The sequence below is a fragment of the Pseudopodoces humilis genome, chromosome 1 (assembly GCF_049639895.1).
Source record: "Pseudopodoces humilis isolate 2021_Gansu_Grassland_sample_001 chromosome 1, ASM4963989v1, whole genome shotgun sequence".
NCBI classification, from domain to species: Eukaryota; Metazoa; Chordata; class Aves; order Passeriformes; family Paridae; genus Pseudopodoces; species Pseudopodoces humilis.
Window position 1 is genome coordinate 38,316,427 of NC_142200.1, and position 26,267 is coordinate 38,342,693.

General features: G+C 40.7%; 1 protein-coding gene across 1 annotated transcript in view; it reads right to left on the minus strand.

The window, feature by feature from the left end:
- The window catches only part of XKR4 (XK related 4), a 211,508-nt gene that overhangs the window by 65,197 nt on the left and 120,044 nt on the right, over positions 1–26,267 (minus strand). Inside the window, exon 2 of the mRNA XM_005517153.2 lies at positions 10,312–10,511. Coding sequence (XP_005517210.2) covers positions 10,312–10,511 — 200 coding nt within the window. The remainder of the gene's footprint in view (positions 1–10,311; positions 10,512–26,267) is intronic.

Consider the following 26,267-nt stretch of genomic DNA (forward strand, 5'->3'; position numbering starts at 1 on the left):
GGCAATATATCACACTTGCAGAAACTAAATGCACTACTTTGTGTCTCAGGCTATCTTTACCACAATGTATACATTAGCAGTTTTGTGAAGGCACTATTAAATTTAACAACCTGTAGACAATGTGGAAATAATTTTTGTTAGGTTTTTTTGCCATTCCCTGCAGCAGTAAAGAATTTCTTTTCACGATACCTCCAGGCTCATAATGCCCTTAAAGCCTGGATCCATCAGAGGGGGACAGCTGATCTGTAGGAGAGATGGGCAGCCCTGCAGAGGGATCTCAGAAGAGTGAGAGGAGTGACTTACAAAGGCAAAGGCAAACTCTTGCACATTCATGTCATTTTGGGCCACCACTACTGGAAATACCTTCACAAACTGGAGTGAGGCCAAGGATCTCTAAAATAATAGGATCATAGAATGGTCCTGTCAGTCCACACTGGTAAATGGTCTCTCTCCATCTGCCTTGTAGGCTTCCTTTGGGTACTGAAAGGCCACAGTTAGGTCACTCTGGTTCCATGCTGAACAACCCTATTTCTCTTATCCTTTCCTTGTGGGAGGGGTTCTCTATCCCTCTGATCAACTTGATGGCCTCCTTTGGACTCGGTCCCAGCAGGTCCATGTCCTTCCTGTGCTGGATGCAGCACTGCAAGTGGGATCTCCCAGAGCAGAGCAGAGGGGCAGAATTCCCTCCCTTGCCCTGTTGGCCACACTGCTTTTGACCCAGCACAGGATGTGATTAATTTCTGGGCAGTGAGTTCACATTGCTGGGTCATATCCAGCCTCCCACCCTCCAGCATCCTCAAGTCCTTCTTATCAGGGTTGCTGTGGATCTGTTCACCCCTCAGCCCATGTTGATACTGGGGGTTACCCTGACAGGTGCAGCACTAGCACCTGGTCCTATTAAACCTCATGAGATTCTCATGGCCCCAATTCCTGAGCTTGTCCAGGTCCCTCTGGATGATATCCTTCCCTTCAGGTGCAGCAACTGCACCGCTCAGCTTGGTGTCATCTGCAAATTTGCTGAGGGTGCACTCAATCCCTTTGTCTATGTCATCAATGAAGATAATAAATAACACTGGTCCCGATATGGACCCCTGAGGAACACCACTTGTCACTGATATCCATCAGGATTCTGAGCCACTGACCACTACCCTCTGGATGTGACTGTCCAACTACTCCCTTGTCCATCTAGCAGTCTACTCATCAACTCTATCTTTTTTTAATTTAGGGAGAGTGACATTGTGGGCAATGATGCCAAAGGCTTTGTAGAAGTCCAGGTTTATAACGCCTGTAACCCTTCCCTTGTCCACTCATAGCCACAATGTTAGGGACCAGAGCACATGGTGCCTGAGTTGGGTTTGTGTAGCCTGAGGGAGGACTGGTAGAGTGAACCAAGGGGAGATATCTAATTGCCATTTTCTCCTGCCTAAAAGGAGAATTATACAAAACCCTCAAACTTAGAGGCATACAGTGAGTCAAAATCAAAGCAAGGGAAAATCTGATTTGCTGTAAGAAAAGAGATTTTGCCAGGGTGGTGAGCACTGGTACAATTCACCCAGAGAGGCTGTGGGCTCAGCAACCACAGAAGTGCACAAAACTCAGAGAGACATGGCCCTGAGGAACCTGAATGATTTTTGAAGATGGTTGGGCTTCCAGAAGGGTTTGGACCAGATGATTGATTGAAGACCCCTTGACCTATCGAATTCTTTCATTCTGTGAAAAGACACTCAATTGGTGTGAGCTGGAAATATCACCCAGAGGTGAGATTATCATCTTGGTATGTGAACAAAGTGCATCAAAAAGCCTTGAGAAACCAATCTTTGAATTATATTCCTATGCAAATGTAAGTTTATAAAACCACTTATAATTATTTTCTTTCAGACTGGCATAATACTTCTAAGGCATGACAAAATATGTACCTAAAGTCGTGTTCAAACATCCAAATATATGACAAGATTTTTCAAAATTTAGTGAAGGAGGCATCAACCTACTTTCTTTGGTAACCAGCTGATTTATTGAGACCTTCCAACAGGTTTTTGAAGCTTATCTAGAGACACCTCTCTCTGCAAATGTTGCCAGGATAGCTAATGCGAGAAGAATGGGGACAAAAAGAGTAGCAGTAAAATGTATATTAAATCTCCTTAACACTGTTTTTAATGGCTTTTTTTCTATTAAAATTACATATGCAGATTTCATGCTGGTATGTTATGAAGCCTTATTGCTATTCACTCAGAATGACCTGAATAGTTTATTCATTTCCCTGTTGATGTAATGAGTGAAAAAGTGTTCAAAGAGTGTCCAAGCTTCAAAAATTATATTTTTTGCATCATAATGCAAACTCATTTATATGTCTGTATAGTTCTGTGTGATCCTCTGGTCTTTTACCAGTTACCAGGTAATAAACAAGGATAAAAATATCAGCATAAACTCAGTAAGAAACTGAGTCACCAGAACATATTATTTGTGAAAAAATGTTTGATGCAGTTCCCCTCATTACTAATGCTGCTAGAGGAATTAAGGTTGTTTTACTTCAGTTAAGCAGAAAGAATAAAAATGCTCACTAGTCATCTCTGACTTTCAGGGGTTGAGGTCCTGTAAAAAGGGTTTGTTAAGAAGCAACACCTTAACTCTGCCAACTCCTTATCTTCCTGACAATGTACCTGTGTACATTTCCTCTTGCTTTTACAAGTTGTATTGACGCATCATACTTTTAGATAGATGAATGGACATCATCAGGTCATCAGGAAGCACAGGAAATAAACACAGGGCATGAAGCACTATAGGGTTCCAAAAGAGCTATAGGGTTACAGAAACACCCATGGTCTCATAATCACTCCCTGGACATGGGTGCTGAAAGACAGCTGGTATTCAGAAAAGATGGAAATAATGGCAAAAACTGTGTGTGAATAGAATGACAGCAGGATGTTTCAGAAAGGGTTCCCTGATAAAACAGATTCTGTTTGCATACAAAATCACTTTGGGGAAAGATAGTGGGTAGTTGTTACAGTCTGCTGCAGAATTCCGGAGTTAAATTTGGATATGGATAGAGATGTTCAAACCATTATTATAGGGAGAAATTCTGCACAGAATTGTCTCGTTATGGCAGCCTCTGACTTGTCAGATATAGGCTGGAGAACAAGTGCTGCTGAAGGCAGCCCAGATATTCCAGAATGTGACAACTGACAGCTTTTCTGAGAGAAAGCAGAGAGTATTCTTTCTAAACTTAGTTATGGAAAGTAGAGAGGTTGTTACAGGACATCTAATTGTAGCAAAATAGCATTGAATCACATAAATATTGGTTTAATTTATATAAAATGGAGGGACAAACAAAAATAGATCTGTTAGTAAGCCTAAAAGAATTTTAGAGAAATGAGTGAAGGCAGTAGAAGTTAATTGTTCTGTTCCCCATTTCTCTGTGGGGGAGACTTGGATTTTCTTTGAGGCAAAGCACAGAAGGATTTCTGGAGCTTTCGAACACTGAAACCCAAAAACTTAGAGAAAAAAGCCTCAAAACCTACCTCAGAAATGGTTCTTTAATGGAAATGAAAAAAAGAATGATGAACAATAAAGATTGTGCTTTATAGGACAATTTTCCATAAGGGCTCTTGAAATAAGAGCTCAAACACAAAGCCAGCTGATAGAAAATAAGAACAGAAAGGAAATCTGTGTTACTGTAGATGGAAGCAAAACTCCAAGTTCCTTGTTTTCACCCAATGCAAAAAAACCTCTGTGTCTCAGGATTCAAAATAAGCCAATGTATGATATCCTGCTGTTAGTGAGAAGCATCTTAAGTATTCCCACTCACAGCTGGTGCCATGTGACTTAAAAGGAGTCATTTCACAAGTACCTGGCTGAAGTAGGAGTACAACAGAGGCTTCAATACCATACAAAGCTCTAGAGCAGCTTTTTAAAAAAATAACTAACTGAAAACAAAGGTAAATCTAGAACCACAGGATGGCTTGGGTTGGAAGGGACCTTAGAAATCATCTAGTTCCAAATCTCTGCCATGGGCAGGGACAACTTTCAGAAACATCAGATTCCTCAAAGCCTTGTCCTACCTAGCCTTGAAAGATGAAAGTGTATGAAAAAGAATGGATACATTAAAAATGAAGTAGATCATAAGGGAGCTTCAGAGTCTAGAATAGCTCTATTTCTTTCTTTTATAACCCCTTTCTCAACAAGTAAAATGTGGCAGATTTAATCTATCAAATGGCAAAATGGTGACTACAATGCTAATGGGAAAGTTCTGGTGACACTTGAGAGGTTAGGGAATAGTAGAAGAGAAATAAGGCAGGTAAAAGAACTAATTAAGGAAAGATACTGCAGATTATGTTAAAATGCTAATAAAGAACCCTTGGGGTGGAGTAGAGTTACTCTTGCCTTTTCAATACTGATTACACTTGGAACCAATCTTGTCTGAATACTTCTCTTAATGACCTTTGTTTAAAACATAATGCACTAGTAAGTGTTTGGGAGATATTGTCAATGTAGGAAAGGAGAATGATATGTGGAAAAATCAGGGGCACCTTGCAGGCTGGAAAAGTAGAAAAGAGATGAAATTTCATTACATTAATTTAGTTGCTAATAGATTTTTTAATGTAATTGAAGCCTCATCAGAGTGACATGACAACAGAAGAGCCTGTGTGTTTCAAAGGATCATTCAATAACTAGAATTAACTAGTCCAATACCTGAATGAACTGGGAATTACAACCCTAGATCATACCTAGTGAGATATTGCCATGAGAAATATTGGAACTCTGGATAAATGTCATCTGGACTCTTTGCAGTCTTGGTCATCTGTGTATACCAAAGATGAATTCAGACTGGGATCGAGGGAGAAAAAGTCTATGAAGAAAATTCAGAACCTCTCAGGAGACGAGAGAATGCACAGCAGGAGGAATGATTCCACTTTTCCATCAAGGTATCTCTTATTCCCTATTCCCATTTGTCATTCACAACAGTTCCACTGGGCAGGGGAAAGCAGTGCAATTCCTTGTCTGGAAGGATGCATATCTGGGATGACAGGTGGCTGGTATGTAATAAAAAAAGTATTGGCTGAAGTCTGACTTTTCCCTGTAGTAGAGGCTCTCCATTTTAAAAAATATATATTTTAAAAAAAGATATAATTATTTTTATTTATTTTTTCTTTGTATTGACTGCTTTTTTTTTTACAACATTTAAGAAGACATAACTATCTTTTAGATGTTGGTTGTTCTCTTATACTTGATTGAAATACTGCAATGGATCAGAAGTTCTTAAAAGCAGGACTGAAAGACAGGTACGGGCTATATAATTGTATGAATCTCATTTCCTTAGGGAAAAAGTGTAAAAACAGGAATGGCACAAGAATAAATATGGACAGATTGCTGATAAAATTAAAAAGTCAGGACAAGCATCAGCAGGCCTCTATCAATCAGAGAATTAAAGTTTCAACTGGTATATTAGATTCTAAGGGTTTAACTAGTTTTAAGATTGCAGTTAGGTTGTGAAATGGATTATTTGACATGATCGCCTTCAGGAAATCCTTTCCTGGATTATCAGAAACAAGGGTATGCTAATATGATGGCTCTACTCTAATGAGCACAAGATAACATTTTTAAAATTTGCAAAAGGACCTGCGGATCAGTTTAAGAGTAAATTCTAGAAAACACATTTACTCCGTAGTATGTCATACTTGTTGATCCTTGTCACTGGAAATCTGTTTTGCCAAGTATCAAGCAGAATCTGTAACTACAGGTTGCTCTGTTTTAGTTTCTCTGTGGAAAGTTTGGGTGCTGGACCGCAGTGGTGCAGAACCTCAACAACACAGAGAAAAGTAATGGCAACTTGCCCAGAGCTCAAGTGCTGCACCTGATTTCCATATAAATATACATTGAATTGTATAAAATATTGCATCAGAATTCTTTTTATGTTATTTATTTATTTATATATTTATTTAAAGGACACTGCAAATGTAGGCAGCATTTTACAGAGCAATCCAAAATTGCTCTGTAAGGTAGCAAAAAAGAAAAGCCGTGCAAAAGCATAACATTTTCCACACAAAAAAATTGTAGACTTAAATTATTTTCAGTTTACTATGCTGATATGAAAAGAGTCTGAATTCCTGATACACAAAGTTGAACTTTGCCAGAAGATTTTTTAATCAACTAGTTAACAACACAATTTGCTTCTGCCAGATAAAGTTAGGACCTATCAGCCATGTCATAAACTGCTATCAAGTCTCTGAGCTTCTTTTTCAGCTCAGGCAGGAGCAGCGATTTGTTTGGAGTAGAAAGACTGGAGAATGGTGCTTGGTGGCACTGTAAACTTCTGTACACTGGCTGCGGTGTCAGCATATGAACAGTGTAGGGTTTCCAACATAGTTGGTAGAAAATGGGAAAATTTTTCACCAGGGAGATTTCCTGGTAATGCATTTTCAGCAGAATCCAGTAGCTCTGTAGTGTGTGGTGACTTCAATGAAACTTGATGAATTTATAAACTGGTCTGAACTTTTCATTTTGCTTCTGGCACTACTGTCAGTCCCTATTATGAAATGCAGCTTTATATGACATAAACTTTGATTAGACTTTGATTAAACTTTGATAGAGACTTTGATTAATAGCAGTGTATGGAGAAGTCAGAACAAACCTCCCAGGGGCTGATAAAGAAAAAATTGTCAATGCAGTAAACAGGAATGGAGAAGCTAATCTATAATTTAAGCAATGTGTTAATTAATACAGTATAAATAATGAAATCTGTGGCAAATCCACAGAGTAATCTTGTTTATGTGCTCATCTAGGTGTGGTTAGAACACCATACCCTTGAATAAGAAAGTAGTATCTATATGATAACTGATGGGAATCTCCTTCCAGTCAGATGGTCAGCAGGATTTTTTGCTTGCTGGTGTTTATGCATTTTCAGATGAGAAGCCTTTCTAAAATCAAGTGGCATAGTGGGAAAACCTAAATAAGCAAAAGAAGAGTGCCAAGGGATGACTGCTAGTCTGTGAGCAGGACTCCAAGATGAGGTGCCACATAAAGGGACAGCCCTGACCTTCCTCACCTGCCCTGATGCTGTGTCCTGCCTTGCCTTCCCCGGGCTGGCATTATCCATGGTGTGATATCCCCCTGTCCCAGGGGGCTCAGCTGCCCTCAGAGCAAAGGCAGGAGAAACACTCCTGTGAGGAAAAGAGGAAGGAACTGCATATTTCACGTCACATCAGTCAGCCTTCTAGAGACCAGATATTTCTCTAAACTTAAAGGAATCACCGGAGTGGAAAAGGTGGAAGTAGTAGGGGCATTAGCACAGCTCCAGTTTAGGCCACTGTCAAACTGAAGTTTGTCTTCTTGAGAAACTAGCACCTAGACATCATCAGCTTTCCCCACAATTTCATTCCTTCCATTCAGGTGAGACCTGTCTGTTGCTTGTAGGCAGAATAAGAGTAAACACTGCCTCTAAATGTGCCAGTCTTGATGAAATCTTAAAAAATAATCACATAATTTAGCTATTGCTTTATTATTGCTGGGATATCTCTGGATGGGGATGCAGGAGAGAGATGACACTCCATAAGGGCTGTCGATGGCCTCCCAGACAAGCCCTGCTCTGCTGCAGGGTCATGATACAGGGGTGCACAATCCTTGCTAGAAGCTTACACTGCAGTTTTAAAACTCATGCTTGGGGAGCCCAGGCAAGTGCTAGAGGATCCTGTGGTGCATCCTCAGGGCTTTTGAAGTGGTCCTTACTGCAGTCCAGGGGAGATTGAGAGGGAAGGTTTCATAGATACTCACAATATTTTTCATTACCATCATAAAGATGCATGTACAGGTCTGCACATATTTCTTACCTTGGCAAGCAGGCCTTAGTTACTGAAATAAGACATATTCTGAATCAAGCCAACACCCATTACAACAGAATCTTCAGTAACCCTGAATTGTCCTGTTCAAATGATGCTATTTTGTTGCATTTGGAATTGAAAATATAGAATTTCATAAATAAAAATACTTAAAAGTTTTTCTTGCAGTAATTAATGGATTAATATTAGAAATACCCTGCTTACAGACCATTAATTTCCCATGCCAAATCTGTGGTTTGTGAAAGTCATAAACTTTTAAGAACACAAACCAGTGATGTCACTTAACAACTCTCATAATAACTTTGTCCTGTGGGATAGAGAACTAAAAGAATAATAATAAAAAATCAGTAGCATTCCCTAAACAAAGAAAATCAATCAAACACCCTGTTTATTGATCCATGTTGGAAATCTCTCTAACAGGCTCAGTGAGCAGACAGCTAGCTGAAGCAGATACCTTATGGCTGGGCCTTTTAAAACACCCATTTGTAGCATGAAACCACTGAGAAAAATGATGCTCTTCTTATGCAGCCTCACAGCTAATCCACCATCCTATGGTGTAATGCATTATCCTTATAATTTCTTTAAGAAAGGAGAGAAAGCACAGAAAGGATTTTCACAGCTGGTAAGATGCTAAAATATATTAGCTTTTATCATGAGAGTATAATGGTACTACTGTTTAAGAAAATACTACAACCTTGTTTAATTTTCTTAGTTTTTATTTTTTTTTAATGGATCCTTTTGTCTTTTGAAAGTTGGAAGAAAATGGGGGAAGAGAACATAAGTAAATACCTTCAATCTTCTCAGCTGAAATCCATAATTATAGTTTTATTACTTCCTGGTTTCTGATACATAGGTTTCACAGAGCTGATTGCAGGCTGCAGGAACCATTTTTTGCCTTTTAAATTGAGGCATTTCAGGCCTTCTCTAATTAACAACCACTTGCAGAGTGCATCACAGGCTTAGTGCCTACTCACCAGGCACATCTCTCAGACACAGATCTGTTATTGCACTAAAATGAGGACGGAGAGGCATTCTGTATTAATAGTTTATGAAGATAGCTAAATTACAGCTGACCATACAGTATTCTATGTTCTTCTCCTAAGTCTTTCTTTGGACTCACTTTTTCTGGGGAGACAAATCTTGAAGTGATAATACCTTTTCCTCAATGATAACAGTTTGAATTTGTTGGTGTGGGGCTTCATCGTTTTGAGAAATAGCAGTAGGAAGTGTATAGGCAAACTTCCTTGTGCAGAGCATCAACCAATTAAAATAGAAACTTTGGTTTTCTTTTCTCATTAAGGTGGCAGAGTTTTAGATCTAATGAAACAAAAACACAGGAAGAAGTACAGCTCTTTATTTCGTGACAGTTCAGAGCTCTGGAAAAGTAAAGCCTCTGATTTATCCACAGGAAACTGCCCAGGATCAAGATTTTCACACAGTTACCCACTTTGTGCCCAGTATTTTTTTACCCAATCAGACTCACTGCATGTTACTCATAATAAGTTAACCAGACCCACCATTTTCTCAAGGTGCTGTCACATTTTCTTCTTGTACAGTGATAAGCATGTGAGCTATGTGCTTACCCTAACAGCAAATGACAAAAACTCTGCATTTCCTTCCTCCCTCTCTCCCTCTGATTCTCCCCTCCTTCCTTCACTCCTCACTGCCTTGTGGCATTTTTGTTGCCTTCTGGATCCCAAATTCTCATTTACTTTGTTCCCTTGCTAAACAATTCCATTCAGGTGCAGCCATAAGGCAAAACAATGGCACAATACAAAAGGACAGCTGTCAGGTAGCCAAAAGCAGCATGAGAAAAGCAATAGTGAATGAGGTATGTTAATATCTGTATCACTGACTGACAAAGCCATATAGCAGGACATACGCATTCATTTACCGTTTTAAAGAAGTAACCACACTTGCTGAAAGCATCGACCTTAGAAGGAAACCCAGAGTGTGAAGGAATGAGTATTGCTCGAGAGATGATTTGTATTATTTCAGATAAGCACGGCTGAGAACTGATGGGCATAAACATTGGCATTTTCTTCACAGAATTGCTGCTATCTCCTGTGCCGTCTCCTGTTTTGCATAATGCCATATGAACCTCATTACTGCAGTTTGCAGGGTTTTGAACATTCACAGAAAAAAGCATAGAGAGAAAAGTAATAGTTTGATTGATGCAATTTTCACATTGGCCCAGTGGATAATCAGAAGAGCTCTCCTATTACAAGGACATGCAGAAAGCAAAACATTATAAATCCTACCCACAGCCCAGGGCCATTAAGAAAGGCTAAAAAAACCTCTAATAACGCAGACTTTCTTGACAGAGTTTTTGTTAACAGCTAAATAGCAGCTAGCAGGCAAGATCTGCTCTTATGCCAAGACTACAAGGCACACAGCAGTCTGAACAAAGGATAAATATGTATGTGTGGAAACTACACCTTCCAAAAATTATAAAAAATAAATAGATTAAATGAACCCCTACCTTGGAGAGCTTGGAGTGTACGAGTCTGTACAACAATACAGAGTTGCAGGACCAGCTGTGGCGCACTTTCCAGAAAGGTGGCTAGCAAATGCAGCATACTCACATCTGCATACTCATACACCATTTTCCAATAAAACCGCCATCTGTCATTCTCTCCACTCTGTCGACTCCGGATACCCAAGTACATCGTGTGAAAATACCTGGAAATGAAAGAGAGTGGTTACAGAAGGACAGAATGATATTTTACAGGCTATACTTCTGCTTGCAAATAACATCTTGTTCAATGTACTTCAAAATAATGAATATTATTTTAAAAGATCGCTGTATTTCAATTTATAATAGTTGATGGGATAAAAGTAAACTAAACTGAAGACAAGACTAAACTTTATAAGGTCATTAAAAAAACTTAGCATTTTCTTTTTGTTAAATAGTATTTCTTCCAAGGACCCAGTTTTCTAATTTGAAATATACATGTGGTATCTTGATTATATGGTCCTCCTCAGCAGTTTTGCAAATAATGAGAGGAACAAAACTGAGTCTTTAATGAGAACCTGCAAAGAACTAATCTCCCTCTGCATGGCTCAATTAGGGCTTGGAGGACCACCTGCACTGCAAGTCTGAGGTGGTCTTAGCCTGTAGTTATGCTATGGCTTAGCTTATTGTCCTGCTTTTCCACCCATCTGCACTGAGTATTTCAGATACTGCCAAATATATAGAGTTTTTTTTCCCTCATAGTTTGATTATTTTAGTTGGAGAGAAGATGTAGCTGTGAGTTCCTATTTTAGGAGGCGTGGAGATGTGGCTGTGGGTTCCCTTGGAGATCAGAAATGACTCACTACGGTATCTCCCATGCAGCAGTAGCAGTGGGAAGCAGCAGGAGCCAGGAACCCAACAGGACAGCTGCTGCTATTCTCTGTAGTAACCGGCAGGTAACGGGAGCAATAGGCAAAGCCCTCCAGCTCTCCTGGCCTGTGCAATCAGCAGGAAAAACACCTGGCAAGCAGCATGTTAAGTAGATTTTGGTGGGTGCAGAAGTAATGAGTGGTTTTAGGAAGCAAGGGATGTCTTCTGAAGGCTGGTACCCAGATGCTGTGATGCCTGTGGTGACCCTTGCAGAGCATGCAGCATCCTCCCATGACACACCCGAGTCACAGCACAGTGATCACTCTGGGTGGCCTTTGATCTGCTCTGTTATTCTGATCTGATCTCAGTTATTCTGTGTCAGAAAAGCTCCCACATTGTTCCTACAACTTTAGTTCCAAACTAATTAAGGCTGGCTGAAAAAAATCCCCAGTCTCACTTAATGAAAATTTTTGAAGATTAAGATATCATCTTACATCAGGGTGCCTTGTGTCCTGCAGTATAATAACTCAGTGGGCTACTAGCTGATGTGGATCTTTGTTTGTCTTTTGCTTGAGGTAACTTTCATATCCTGTTCCTGACAGCATTTTCTTATGATATTTTTAATATGTTTTCACAGCAATTTTGTAAAGTTTAGTAAATTTTAACCACTTGCAATATGAATTGTTTTAATTAGTTAAGATAAAGTAATTCAGGATTTCTTCTTTCCACAAGTTCTTGTCTTAAAACTCTTTTCATAACTGGTGGAGCATGGTGAATTGTGAAATATATTTTTACAAAGGCTGCATGCAACCTTTTAATCTCTACTCAGTTGTAACTCTGGAGGTGTCTTATGCTAAAGAGAAGACTTTTGGTTTCTGACTGGCAAAGAGCCCAAGACTTGGTTGCTATCTTGAAGAATGACCCAATGCATCCTTGTACCAATGCACACTCTGCTGCAGAGCAGCAGTTTTTATTCAGGAATATTCACCAGACAAAACCAGGGACTAGCACCGAGAAACAGCTGAGAGGACAGATCTGAGCCTGCAGCATTTCTCTTGACAATGCACATCACAGCAATTTAAAAGGAAAACACATTAAACTCACATTTAAATTAAAATCACACCAGGTGGCTTTGAATTTTATCAAAGTCCCATGTGGGAGTGAAGCAGCAATGAACTGCTCAGAGATTGAGACCACAGAGGTACAGTAAACAAGACACCAACTGTAACTCTCATGCAAAACACTGAGCAGGTCTAGATGGGTCAGAGTGTGATGGGATAACTGAGGCTCTCTGGTGTCTTTGGGGTTAGGTAAAGTGAAATGGCCTGCTGCCCGGATCTGAAAGCCACTGAGCTGGAAAAGCATCTTTTGCTGCACAATTCTGTTAATGGGGTCCATTGGACCTCAGTCACAATCCATTTGATTGTTCCTAGACCTCTCACTAAAGTCCTGCAGCACAAAAGGGACAGGTAAGGCTTCTATTTCCTTCTGCAGTTTATTGTTTGGGTGGAGTTTGTTTGTCCTGCCCAACGGGCACACCTTGGAATATTGCACAGAGTGGGAGCAGACAGCACCTTCAGCATCATTCTTTTAAGATATCACTAACCCTTGCTAAAAATTCCTAAAGGAGCTGTGGCTGCTGAAAGTTGTGCCAGGAGGCTGCTGAAAGTTGTGCCAGGAGGCTCTAGCTGTGCCAGTGGAGCCATCTGCAACTTCAGTTCTACAGCATTTGTACAAAAAATACTTTTCCCTTTACAAAAATGACATACTGTGACAGGTGAGGGCCCCTAGGGTTCTTTACCTGCTCTTCAGAGTGGCTGTGCATGGCAAATATGTTGTGATTAATGAAGCCATATGGAAATATTTCCTCTCCCATTGCACTTTATTGTGAAACACTGGCAGTGAGTTATTGGGGACTGGGGAATCACTGCTCTTTGTCTACTTAGCTCTCTGCAATCTAAACTCAAGACTAGAGGAGGAAGATACTTTCTGTATTTACACACTGGGGTCCAAATTTCAGCCTAGGGTGGTATTTTTTTTCTGTCCTTTAAATTTTGGCCAAGTTAATTGCAGGCTGAAATGAACATTTACACACATAATTACTATCACTGATTTATAGGCACAATCAGGTGGTTAGACAGCTAAACATTCTGATTTGCATCCACAATTAATTGCACCAGCAATTGATGTTAGGTGTGCAAATTAGCAGTTATTAAAATAAAAAGATGGTCTCATAAAATGATTCATATATCAAAGACACATTTTTTTCTGTGAAACTTAGAAGAAAAAAGAATGGGAGAAAGTGCTTTGTTGTAGTAGCTTCCAAATATAGCTTAACACTGCAGTAATGACACATTCCATTTTATATATATATGCATTATGTAATTCCACTTCAGATACCCTCACTGGAGGCCTATTGTCAGCAAATGCCATGCAGACACAGTCAGAGGTTCCTGATTTAAAGGGCTTTTGTATTTTGGTGTTCTGGTATTGTTTTGGTGGAAATTCACATTTTTATGTGAGTCCAGATTGTGACTCTTATATACAGTTATTCCAGAAAGATAAAGGAAAAAGTAGTATAGAGTTCTGCATTGCAAAATGTCCTAGGTAAATTGATGTTAATGTATTTGAAAGACCAGATGTGAATGTTATTTTTTGGCTGTGATTGCATTCAGCCATCTACAGTCTTCTGCTGGTGCTTTAAAAATATACAAAAACTGCCTATCCATGTTCCCAAAGAGCATTTAATTGATATGAAAAGAGGTGAAAAAGAGTGAAGAATTGAGAGAGCACCTGACAAAAAAGGGAAATGAAGCAGAAAAGGGAAGTGTGGTAACAATACTGCCATCTAGTAAAGTAGCTACTTTGTCTAATAAGTTATCTTAAAATTTCTTATTTCACTAGAAGAGTAAAACCAAATAAAAACCCAGCACTCCACCCACTCTTCAAAAAGACCCTACAATTTCATAGCTCTCTTGTTTGTGGAGAAAAACAGATATAATTGAGTTTCTTCAAGATTTTGCAGTTAGAAGATTATGGAACCTTCCCTGTGAAGTCAGACTGAGAGGGAAGTTCAGCCTGGGAAAGAGAAGGATCCAGGGAGATCTTATTGTGGACTTCCAGTACCTGAAGGAGGCTGAAGGTTATGGCTTCAAACTGAAAGTAGGTTTTAATTAGCGATTAGGAAGAAATTATTCACTGTAAGGGTGATGAGACTATGGAAGAGGCTGCCCAGAGAAGTTGCCAATGCCCCATCCCTGAAACTATTCAAGGCCTGACTGGATGGGGCTTTTAGCAACCTGGTCTAGTGGAAACTGTCAAGCTGTCCCTGCCCATGGCAGGGAATTGGAACTGGATGATCTTTAAGGTCCCTTCCAAACTAACACACTGGAGTAAGAAGCACTACATCACTGATAATCAGACGGCAACTTATATATTGTTATTTGAGTCTTAATGTGTTAATCTTTGAAGGAAGTAGAGAATTTTTCAGAATTTAATTTATTTTAATTTATTTCAGTGCATCACACAGCACAGTATAAAGACCACTGATAAAGCATAACCCTGAAGGATATGAATCTGAGACAAGACCACAAGTGACATTCTTTTTCCATTATATTAACGGGGAAAGGCAGTAAAGTAAAAAAAATAACACAGAAAACCAGACTATTCCTTGTGCTGTCCACAACAGGTGTCCAAGATGCAAGACAAATAGAAATAAAAAATTGCCTACATGTGTATTAGGGAAAAAAATTATTTTGGTTCTAAGGAAAGAGACATTCATTCTGATAAGACAATGACTCTCCATTATTTCCAAAATCAAGAGCCCTCATTTAGCTCCAGGTCGACACACCAATCTTAAGGATGGTCAGTATAGACTTAGATATCTACATTTGAAATAATTCTGATAACAATTCACTTACATGATTAAAGCATGCACGCTTGTGCATTTAATTGAGATGAGGTAGTGTAATTATACGATAATACCAAATATTTATAGGAGTGCTTTCCATGTTTGAAGTGCTGTACAACCACTACTTGATTAACTAGGATGAATGAAAATAATCTTAGAGTTTGTTCCTCAGGAGTTGGCAGCTGACCAACCTATAGCTTTCTGTGGCAGCAAGGTATAACTTTCAGTCAGCACACTCAAATCCAGCTGATACTTTGGAAGCCCATGATTGGGAGGATGTGCCTTTTTCTTGTGTGAAGAAAATTCAAACTCCTTTCTCCCTTATTCTTTGGAGCTTCCCCCCAGGTCTTGCTCCAGTACAAGGCAGGCAAGGAGGCCCCCAGAATATCTACCAAACAGGAGACAATTCCTCAGAGTCAGATATTTTGGAAGAGTGTTTATGTGCCACTGGCACCTGTGCTAAAGATTTCCAACCCACCTACAATTCATCTACTCTTTTAGAAAACAGCTTTGGTGAATCTCCTGGTATCATTGAAACTGAAAATACTTTTGCCAGTGATTGAACAGAGCTTGAGTTTTACCCCAATTTACATCATAGTATCTGGGTGTCATTTATGCCCATTGCTCTTAAGAAATTATTTCAGAAGCTGCTCCATTATGCTTCACAGACACCATTCTTTTTCATACAGAAAGTTGAGGCTTATTATAAGTGGAAAAGAGAAACCAATCCATTATTATTGGTGGACATGTTGCTCCTGAGTATGTGGGACTTGACTGTTCTTGCTGCACATACTTTGGCTCAGTCAATGCCTTCCATTCTTCTGAACTCCTCTGGGATTCTCACCCCAAAGTTTTCTATTTGCTTTTATCTCCTTTATTCCAGTCCCACAAATTTTGCAAATTTTAGCTACAAATTTAAATTTTCAAGATTTGGAAAAGTTATGTTCATCTGCTGCTCATTTAGACAGCGTGCACAACAAGTATGTGCATATGCAAGTGCAGAGCCATATGTGAGTCCAGTCTGACTATGGCTCTGAGCATTTGCTACAGATTTTCACCATAATGAAATTATCCATCTGATGATAATATATACGGCTCTAGAAAAAGGTCTTCAGTTGAGAAGTGTCAAAGACTACACTTGTACCATGTGCTTTGTCTAAAAAGTCCTTAGGATGCTACACATGAATAAGAGACCATTTGCATTCTTTGGAAAAATAAAATTATTCTGATTTCATGCCTCATGTAGTCCATTTTATTGCAATTGCCTAAGTCTGTAGAGGACACCTGCTTATGTTGCATAATCTAGTGAAGCACTTGTGAGAAGATAAAAGTCATTAATGGCTAGTTGAAGCAGCCCTAGACATTTATTCTGATGCCTAATTTGCCCCTACATCAAACATTATATTAAACCATTTGGCCATACCATAAACAGTTCTTTCTGTGTTTGAGGTGTAGAGGACGAAAATCACTACTGCAGAGCTAAAAATCAGTAGAATAAACAACAATTCAGATAAGTGGTATTTTCTTCTGTTGCTTAGTTACCAGAGAAAACTTAACAGTGTTTGTATCTCAACAGTGTTTGCCATGTTAAATAAAAACAGACTGTTGTATTTTACTTCTTATGTGCCTTTTTAATAGGTGTGCCTTGATACTTAGGGAAAAAAAAGTTTCTTTGGAAGGAATACTTACTGCCTCAGCAGTACATGCTAATGCTTTTTTTTTTTGTTGTTCTGAAGAAACAAACAAAGCCCTTCAGTTTTAATTCCTCATTCTAGGAAGAAAAAACCAGCCAACTTTTAATTTTCCAATCAAATTATTTTTGATGGGACCATTAAGGTTTAATGTGCAAAAGGAAACTGAAATGCATTCTGGAGCACAGCAGTGACCAAAACTTGTCCAACTAAGCACAGTTCTGGCAATTTACCAGCAGTCAAAAGTCTGGACTTAATTTACTTTAAATTATGAGTGCAGCATCCTCATCTGTGTCACTGAGATGAGATCCATTTGAGGACAGATCCCACTGGGGAATATTTCATCATAAGAGACATTAAAAGGCTGATTTCCAGGGTATGCATACCCTACAAAGATAAAAAACAAAACCCAACTCCTTGTATTTAATTTTACTTTGCAGTATTTAAGATATCAGAAAAATTACTGCTTTACTTCCTGTAACATAAAACAAGGCACTTTATGGGCATAAACAAAATGATTACATCTGTTTCATTACGACCTATAAAGCATCCCCCAGCATCTTCAATGACTCGGTGATCCTTCTCAAATGGCCATGAGTCGTATTACAGCAGTGTTTTATGGTCATCTAAATTTTTATGGCCATCTGAATTTATCTACTTTGTGAATTCCCCAACTGTAACCAGTCATACCCAGCACTTTGCTTCCTCTCCTGACATGTGCAAACTTCAGACCTCCAGTTTGTGAACCAGTGGAGGAGGGGGATGGCAGGACTAAGCTGGACTAGGTCCAGGTTTAATGAGGAGAAGGCAGGGTGGTCTAAAGAAATCTCTGATGCATTCTGTTCCCCTAATGACTGTCCTCACCCCTGGGGTACAGCTGCTCAGCCCCACGGCCCAGCCCACTGTGCGATTCAACCATGTGTGAGGCAACAAATCTCCAAGAAACAAATCTCCTTGTATTGGAATGAGGTGAAGCCTGGATGCTTACCCTGAGCAGCATGGATGCTGGGCTGTCCTCCTCTGCCAGGACCCCTCTAGATTTACAGCAATTTAATGTCCCTTCTTTTTCTCTGTACCCTGCAGAGATTCCTGTGAGACAGGCAGCAAACCCTCTGCCTCTGCATACAGTGAGGTGATATCCCCACAGCATGCCTGGCACATGCTGCCAGATCAGATGGAAGCACCCCAGCACGTTTCCTCTTTAATCATCTCCATGTTTCTCCTCTCAGAACTGGGATATTCCCAGGATGCACTTGCAGATTGCACATGCAGCCCTCCAAGGGCTCCCTGTCAGCCTGGAGGCTCTGTTGCATGCATATCAGCCTGTGAATTCCTGTGCTGGCAAGGCTGCCCTGCCATGCCTGTGGTGCTCATCCCTGGGTCAGCTTTCCCCTTGTACAATGCGGGGGACCAAGGGCAGGGGGCAGATGGAGCTTGGTGGCCATGGAGCCATCGGACAGTCAGCTGATGGTGCCACTGCCACTGATAGGGATGGCCTAACCTTGTCAGGAAGTATGACACAGCCACTGGCTGTGGCTCATCTAGATGCTGCCCAGATACTTCTCAGGAGTAAACATCAGTGCATTTTTTTTGCACTGTCAGCTATAGGCTAGAATTGAAAAGGAGAACACAGAAGTGAAATAATAAAAAATTCACAGTACGCTGCAGATGTGTATGTATAGCTTTGTTTTTCACAGTTTCTTCAGCAGGCATTGCCACTGGTGCTGAATAACAGCTGCCTTTCCTGTTTCAATCACGGGACAGGGCTGTTTAGACATGTCCAGCAGCACAATTAAGGAGTTTTACTGCACTGTGATTTTCTGTATGGCATTGCACACCTGCCTGTTCTTTAACTACAGGCACTGCTTCATCAAAAGCTGATAAAAACACTTCTGGCCTCAGAGGTTCTCAGAGGTTCCCTTGGTTTCTACTTGTGGGAAACTGGAGTTTCTTATATATTGTCAAGGCTGCAGCCCTGGAAGTGATGCCCATGTGAGATCAGACCCCTGAGGGCAAGCAGCTTGCCGAGAGATTAGATAGCTGCCCAGCTCCATGTCCTCTGAGAAACTGAGGGCTTTCCTGCTTTGTTGAAAGGGTCCTTATGGGCTTCCTGAAGCAATACTCCACTGAAGCTCTTAGGATGGCTCTGATGGTAAGTTCCAGGGCACTCTAAAAAGATCAGTTAACATCCTGATTCACTGTCTGCTCTGTGACTGTCTCCTTTTGGTTTCCTTCCTGCAGCCTTATATGGTTTTGAGGTGGCCAAGTAGAAGCCTATACCTGTCCTATGAGGAAGAACTGAGATTCCCAACCAGTGGCTTAAACCAGTGGTTTACAATGACTTTCTTCCCTTCCCTTCCCTTCCCTTCCCTTCCCTTCCCTTCCCTTCCCTTCCCTTCCCTTCCCTTCCCTTCCCTTCCCTTCCCTTCCCTTCCCTTCCCTTCCCTTCCCTTCCCTTCCCTTCCCTTCCCTTCCCTTCCCTTCCCTTCCCTTCCCTTCCCTTCCCTTCCCTTCCCTTCCCTTCCCTTCCCTTCCCTTCCCTTCCCTTCCCTTCCCTTCCCTTCCCTTCCCTTCCCTTCCCTTCCCTTCCCTTCCCTTCCCTTCCCTTCCCCTCTATGTCATACTTTTAATTTGCTTCTAAGCCTGTCTGCCTGTTAGTCATTCTTAAGCACCCCAAGAAGAGAATCTTGGTTTGCCTTTGTCTCAGTCTGGAGATATCAAGAAGAATCAGGGATCAGAAAAGCAGAGAATCCCCCAAGGAGCTCCAGGCATTCCCTGGAAAGGCAATTAGTCATGGCCAAGGATCTGTACCATGCAGCTGTCACAGGAATATAATCATTATCATAGGCACTGTCACTTCACCAGCCCCTGGGGCTGCAGCAGGAATTGAATTGTTTCCCTGTTCCCTCCCAGATCTGACAGACTTATGATGATAGCCCTTGGAAATGGTCCTGAGACCTGCCATGTGAGACGAGAAAGGAAGATGCACCTGTGTCCCAATCACCTATTTGATTGCACTTGAAGAAAGGACTGCTTGTAGAGGAAAGAGTGGGCACAGATGGAGAGCAGCATTTCTGGCTCCTCAGCTTGGTGTACCAGGTGTATATCCCAGACCTCTGGAGAAGCAGCCAGGCAGCCTCCCATCACCACATAAGGATAGGAACGATAAAAGGTATTAAGAACCCTCTGCCTATCTTACCACTCTTTTCACAGGAGCAAAGTGTACCATGGCACACTCTGCAAACCAATGTTCTGTGGCTGGAGACCTCGCAGTCTGGAGACAGGCTCTTCCCCTGGGTACCAGTGTTTATCATCCACACTGCACTCAGGGAGATGCTCAGGCCCCTCTGGGACAGCTGAGTTTCTCCCAGCATCCATCTCTCAGCCCAGGTCCATAGGGACATGGGCTACTTATCGATCTGAACAGTTCATAAGGGAGGGTTCAACGCAGAGGTGGAGCAGCAGAGCAGCTGGTGAGCTAAATACACTTGAGTATTCCTGTGCCAGGTCATGACTGCTTTGTAAGGGCAAGTTCACCACCTCATGGTCAAACTCACCATCTGGAAGAGGGAATACCTTTACATGAGTATTCACAAGAACCCATGTTTGTCACTTTCCCTGATGCCTTTGATAAATTAAGTAGATAGATCTGCCTGCTGATTATGCAGCCTTCTAGTGACAACTTTCACAGAACAAGAGCAGACGATTGTGATTTCTTTGATATAGGAAAGGAAAAAAATTGCATTTTTAAATCAGAGGAGATGCCTACAGTATCTTTAGCAAAAGTCAAGAGAAGCAACAGTAGTACAAACACTACAGAATCAGAATGGCTAGGGTAGATGCTATATTTCATCCCCACAGACAAAATGTAATGTGTTTCCTTCCATATAGACATCTTTCATGACCACTGGTGTGTGCCAGGATGAATCTGGGTTGTGTCACTCTGGGGGCCTAGCATGTAATGTCACACTGTGAAACAGCAGGAGCTAGCTGCCTCCACTAACCAGTAAAACTGAACTATTGCCAACCTTCCCCTTCCTTCCTCCAAAAAACCTTCCAAATTGCTTATAAGAGCTTTTATAGGACCTGCTTGCTCTTTCTGGCTCGGAGAAAACACACAACTGAGAATTCTGTTTGGAAATATCTCTGCTGTAAATAATTTTATTCATCCTATTTATATAGCAGTCTCTGCTTCAGCTTTTCCTTTTGAAGTATTCAGGAGAAGCCACTAGCTAATCCTGCAATAAAAACTCCTAATAAATTGAATGGTCATTGTTTGGATGGAGCAATCTCTAAACACTCAGGAAATAATGTGGAATTAGTCATTCATTAAGATATATACAGACAGTGCTTGTGTGATCTTTATGTGATATTCAAATGGCTGGCAGTGTTATTTAACAGGAATTCAAGCTAACTTCCTCTTCGTGCTTATAAGTTGTTTGGACTAATGGAGAATGTTCTTTAAATGTTGCCTGCTTGAAGAATTTTATATAAGAATCAATTTGAAAACAAATTTGCCAGCAAATAGCATTAGTAGGGCTGAAAAGCATCTCACAAAGAGATGGTCTTGAATACCAAGCTGAATACCTCACCATGCACTATATCTGCGTGCTTTGCAAATCTAGTATTCAGAAATCTTAGGAATAAAATTTCTGGCTTGGGTTTTGCCTAGGGAAAAAGCTCTAGGGCAAATGACAACATTTTCATGTCAGCCTTTCATCAATTCCCATAGGCCAAATCCAAAGGGTGTCAGTGAGAAAACCACTCAGAGGAATCTAGAGGGAATTTTGCCAATTTACAGACCTCCAGTTTGTCCCTTATCAATGTATTATAGAAGAAGAAGGAATATAGGAGGTGACATGCTGGCAGCATACAAGCCAAAGGAGAAAATAACATGAGCTGGCAAGACAGCAATTACATTTAGGGCTTGAGAGCAAACTGTGGTCATTAGAGATCTACAGTTTTCAGTCTAACTGTATTCCAATATTAGTTCCATCTTTAAAAAGAGCACAAAGTCCAAGAAGCACTGAAGGATAGTAAAGTGCCTTCAAGAAAAAAGCTTCAAGGAATGGCTTATATCAAATCGCATGAATTTATATATGCTGCGATTGAGTCTGAATTCAACAGCCATTTTGTTTAAAAACGTATTCAGAAAAGAAGGCAGAGATAACACAGGCATGAAACAAGAATTAAGAAAGATCTTTTTGCTATGGCAGGAATACTAGAAAGATTTGAAAAGGTTCAGCTAAGGTTTGGTCTATGAACATTTTTTAATACTATTTTTAGCTGTATGTAAGATCAGTTTTGCAGCACAAAACACAACCATATTTGCATATATATGCATATGTATAATCTGTAATTCTCCTGCAGTTTAGGCATCTTATTCCAGCAGAGAAGGATATAACATCTGATAGAAGACTTGTAAAACTCGGGAGACCATGCTGTTGAAATGCTACAAATACAACTAAACAAACATAAAATCTGTGTGCTGCAAGTTCCAAACGGACATATGTGTATGTATAAACAAAAGCAGCACTTTCAGTATCATGTCTGAATTTACTATCACACTGAAAATTACTGAAATTAAGAGCCTGATGTAGAACAGGAATGCTTTCAAGGTGGTCAAACTGGACAGGGACTTGCCAGGAACAAAAGGGCCATCTGCTCCTCACCAGGGTGAGCAGGGATATTCCAGAGCTGGAAGGCTCTTTTGGGACTTCTGGAGGGAACATTTGTGCTCCACAAAGCATCTGGCAGTATCCTTTTGCACCCGGGCAGAAAAAAAACCCAGTTCTAATTCCCCTAAAATCAATCAAGGTTAAAAGAGCTATGAAGGATACCCAAACCATATACTTTTCCCATGGTATATCCACTGAAATGGGCAAACTTAGTGTGATCTACTTCCGCCTTCCATTGCAATCACAAAATGGCTGAGGTTGGAAGCGGCCTCTGGAGGTCATCTGATCAAGGAGAGCCATCACCTAGTGCAGGTTGCTAAGAGCATGTCAAGACAGCTTTTGGACATCTCCAAAGATGGAGACTCCACAACATTCCAGACCAGAGCAACTTGTCCAAGTGCTCTGTCAGCCTCACAAAGTGTTTCTTGATGTTCAGAGGGAACCACCTGAGTTTCATTTTCTTCCCATTGACTCTAATCCAATCACTGGGCACCACTGAAAGGAGCCTGTCTCTGCCCTCTTTGCACCCTCCTTCCAGTTATGTGAGATGGTCCCTGAGCCATCTCTTCTTTGTGCTAAACAGTCTAGCCTTTCCTCAGAAGAGGGATGCTCCTGTCCCTTAAGTATGTTTGTGGCCCTGTGTCAGATTCTGTCCAGTACCCTACAGCTCTCTTGTTCTGGGGAGACTAGAACAGGACACAGCACTCTAGGCATGGCCTCACCAGTGGGAAGTAGAGGAGTAGGATCACCTCCTTCAACCGGCAGGCAGCCCTTTGTCTAATGCCTCAGGGGACACCTTTAGCCTTCATTGCTGCAAAGACACGCTGCTGATGCTCAACTTGGTGCTCACCAGGACACACAGGTTCTTTTCTGACAAGCTGCCTTCCAGCAGAGTACATTCCCCACGATACACTGGTGCATGGGTTGTTCCTCCCAGGTGCAGGACTTCGCATTCTCCTTTTTGAATTTCATGGGGTTCCATTTCTCTAACCGGTAGAGGACCCTCTCGTGTATCAGCCATTCCTTCCAGGTTTGTAACATTAGCAAACTTGCTGAGGAACCACTGTTCCCCATCATCAGGATCATGTAATACTTCTCAAGATGCTAAATGGGAGCAGAGCTGGCACTGACCCCTAGGGTTCACTGCTAGTTGCTGGGCTCCAAATAGATTTCATGACACTGTCATGACCCTTTGAGATCAGCTGTTGAGTTTTCAATCCACCTCACCAGCTGCTGCTACTTCTCCACAAGGATCATATGGACGCAGTGTCAAAAGCCTTGCTCAAGTCTACGTAGAAAATATCCACTGTTCTCCCCTCATGTACTAGGCCAGTCATTTCACCATGGAAGATTTATAGAAAAACTAAGATGAGATTGGTATGGTAGAACTTATGTACACATTTGTAAGTACAACATTAGTGAAAATGAAAGCTTACAAGTAAACAAAAAATTTAAAAAGTATGTTTAGGAAGCAGATAGATCTTTTAACTCTCCATGCCTGCCACTGAAAATCCCTCAGACGTATGACAGATGCCAGTGATAAAATTCCTTATTTAGACTGACACCTCATCTCCAAAATGCCACATGCTACAAGTCTGATTCTCAGCCTAGACTTTACTTTATGACTTTTTCAAGGAAAATATGAGACATGTCTTCCTAGTTCTTTGCATAATGAATAAAAATTCTCTCAGAATCCTAAGTGCAACTGAAGTAACACATAACACTAATAATAATACTATTAATAATACTATTAATAATTATAAGGCTGTTTAGCATTATTTGATTAAATTGGAAACCATTCATATTAATACAGACAGCAAATTGCATGAACTTCCTTTAACCTCTGGAAGCCATTAAGAAATTCAGTGGTTTTGGCTAATTACAGTTGCAATTCATGGGATCTGCTTGCCTTCTAAGTTAGCTAGGTAAAATACCACTGTCTCCCTGACATTTCCTTCCACTGTGTATCCCAGTTATCCAAGTGCAGGACTGGCTTTTCCACATTTGTGATCACTCTGAATTTAAGGAGTATTTGAGGTGAAGGTGGAGAGGGATGTAAATGCGCCTGATATGTAAATGTGATAAAGGAGGCAATAAAAACTACAAACTGCTCTTCTCAGCTTTTCAAAAGCACAATTAAGAACTTGCTTTATCTGCTGGTAAAGATGAGACCAGAAGCTAAAAGAGCTTGAGGAAGCAAGAAAAAGTAATTTTTGCAGTTACTTTCTTTTTTTATTTTCTTATGCAGATTATTTTAAAGAGAAGCTTTCCCTTTTTAGACCTACCAGTTTCCTTTCTAACAGCAATCTGCTTGATTGCTGCTGGCTTCCAGGCCACACATATGTCCTTGGTTTCCAGAGGAAATTCAAAAAGAGGTAATGTAACTCATAAGACTGCCTCTATACACAGAAATGTGCACGTATAGAGAATGTAAAGAAATATACAGTGATACAGTGAACAGGTCTTTGTGGATCCTCTGAAGAAAACAAGGAACCTGTGATGGATTAAGAGGGTGAAGGACCATGCAGATGGATTCACCACACCCACAGCCATGGCTGGTCCCTGTGGGTCCTTTGGCACTTGCACTATATTCCTGGGATTTTAAGCCTTCCATGCTCTGCAGCAAAACAAATTTCTTAGGCCTAGTAAGCATTACTAAAGCTAACTCTACCAAAGGCCTGTGTATTAGTGTTCAAAGATGCATATAATTTCCTACAGCTAGAGGCAGCCATTTAGTTTTGGCAGATGTTATTTTATTTGTTCAGGCTGAAAGGTCACTATAATTCTGTCAACTTTATTTTCTGTATTTAAAATGTCACCCCAAACAGGTAGCTAAGGTAACACATTTGCTTTCTACATGTCTTTTACCATATTTCATGTCAGAGAAGGTCTTTTATGCCTTAGGAATACTAATTAAGTTTGAGAACTGGTCTTTGAAAAAAAACACTCGAAGGAAGTGAAGCACCTTTTCAAGACAATTGTCTCAGTTCCAGACGTGCTCAATGCCATTGTTTTTCTAGGGACTTTGACATGTTTGCTTCTGGAAGGATTTCTTTGCTTTGTCCAAGCATCTCTTCATGTAAGAAGACAATTATAATGATCTGAAAGGTTTCCTGCTACTGTCCTCCATTTCTCTGCTCACATTTATTTGTACATCCCATTTGCACCTACAGAGATGGGCAACAAATGTGACCCTGTGCTTTGAAGGCCATTTCAAAAAAAGCATTTAAAGCCATGCTATAGGGACACCTGCATTGGTCTGTCTGTTGATGTCTACCATCCACAACATCCTGACTGTGCAAGCCAACTCCCTCCTTCACGCCAGCTCCTGAACATGGCTGAATCTGTGCTATTTCAACATGTCATGCAGGTCAGCCACTCTCCCTGTTTTTCCAATTTAATTTGGGTTTGTCTTCTGTCATCCTAGCATGCTGAAATGGCTTCACAAGGATCACAGAGCACTACAACCACAGGGAGAGGCAAGAGAACAAGCCATGGGCAAAGGGAGGAGGAAGGTAGAACCACATCAACCAGCGCTTGTATGGAGTCCTACTGCCATGGCAGGACATCTTCATTTATTGGAAAGATCTTGGTGGCTCCAAGGATGCAGTTTTTCCTTGCCATATTTCCCCAGGGAAAACTTCACTTCTTTTTCTAATTAGAAACCCCCTACCTTTTACGAACATTTGAAACACAGGTCTCTAAATGCATTTGAACTGACATGTTGGTCAAACATGGCTAACTGTTCCAGAGAATTCCATCTGTTTATGAACTAACTTATATCAGGCACATAAAGGTAATGAAGATCTCTTTCTGCATTGATTAATTCAATGC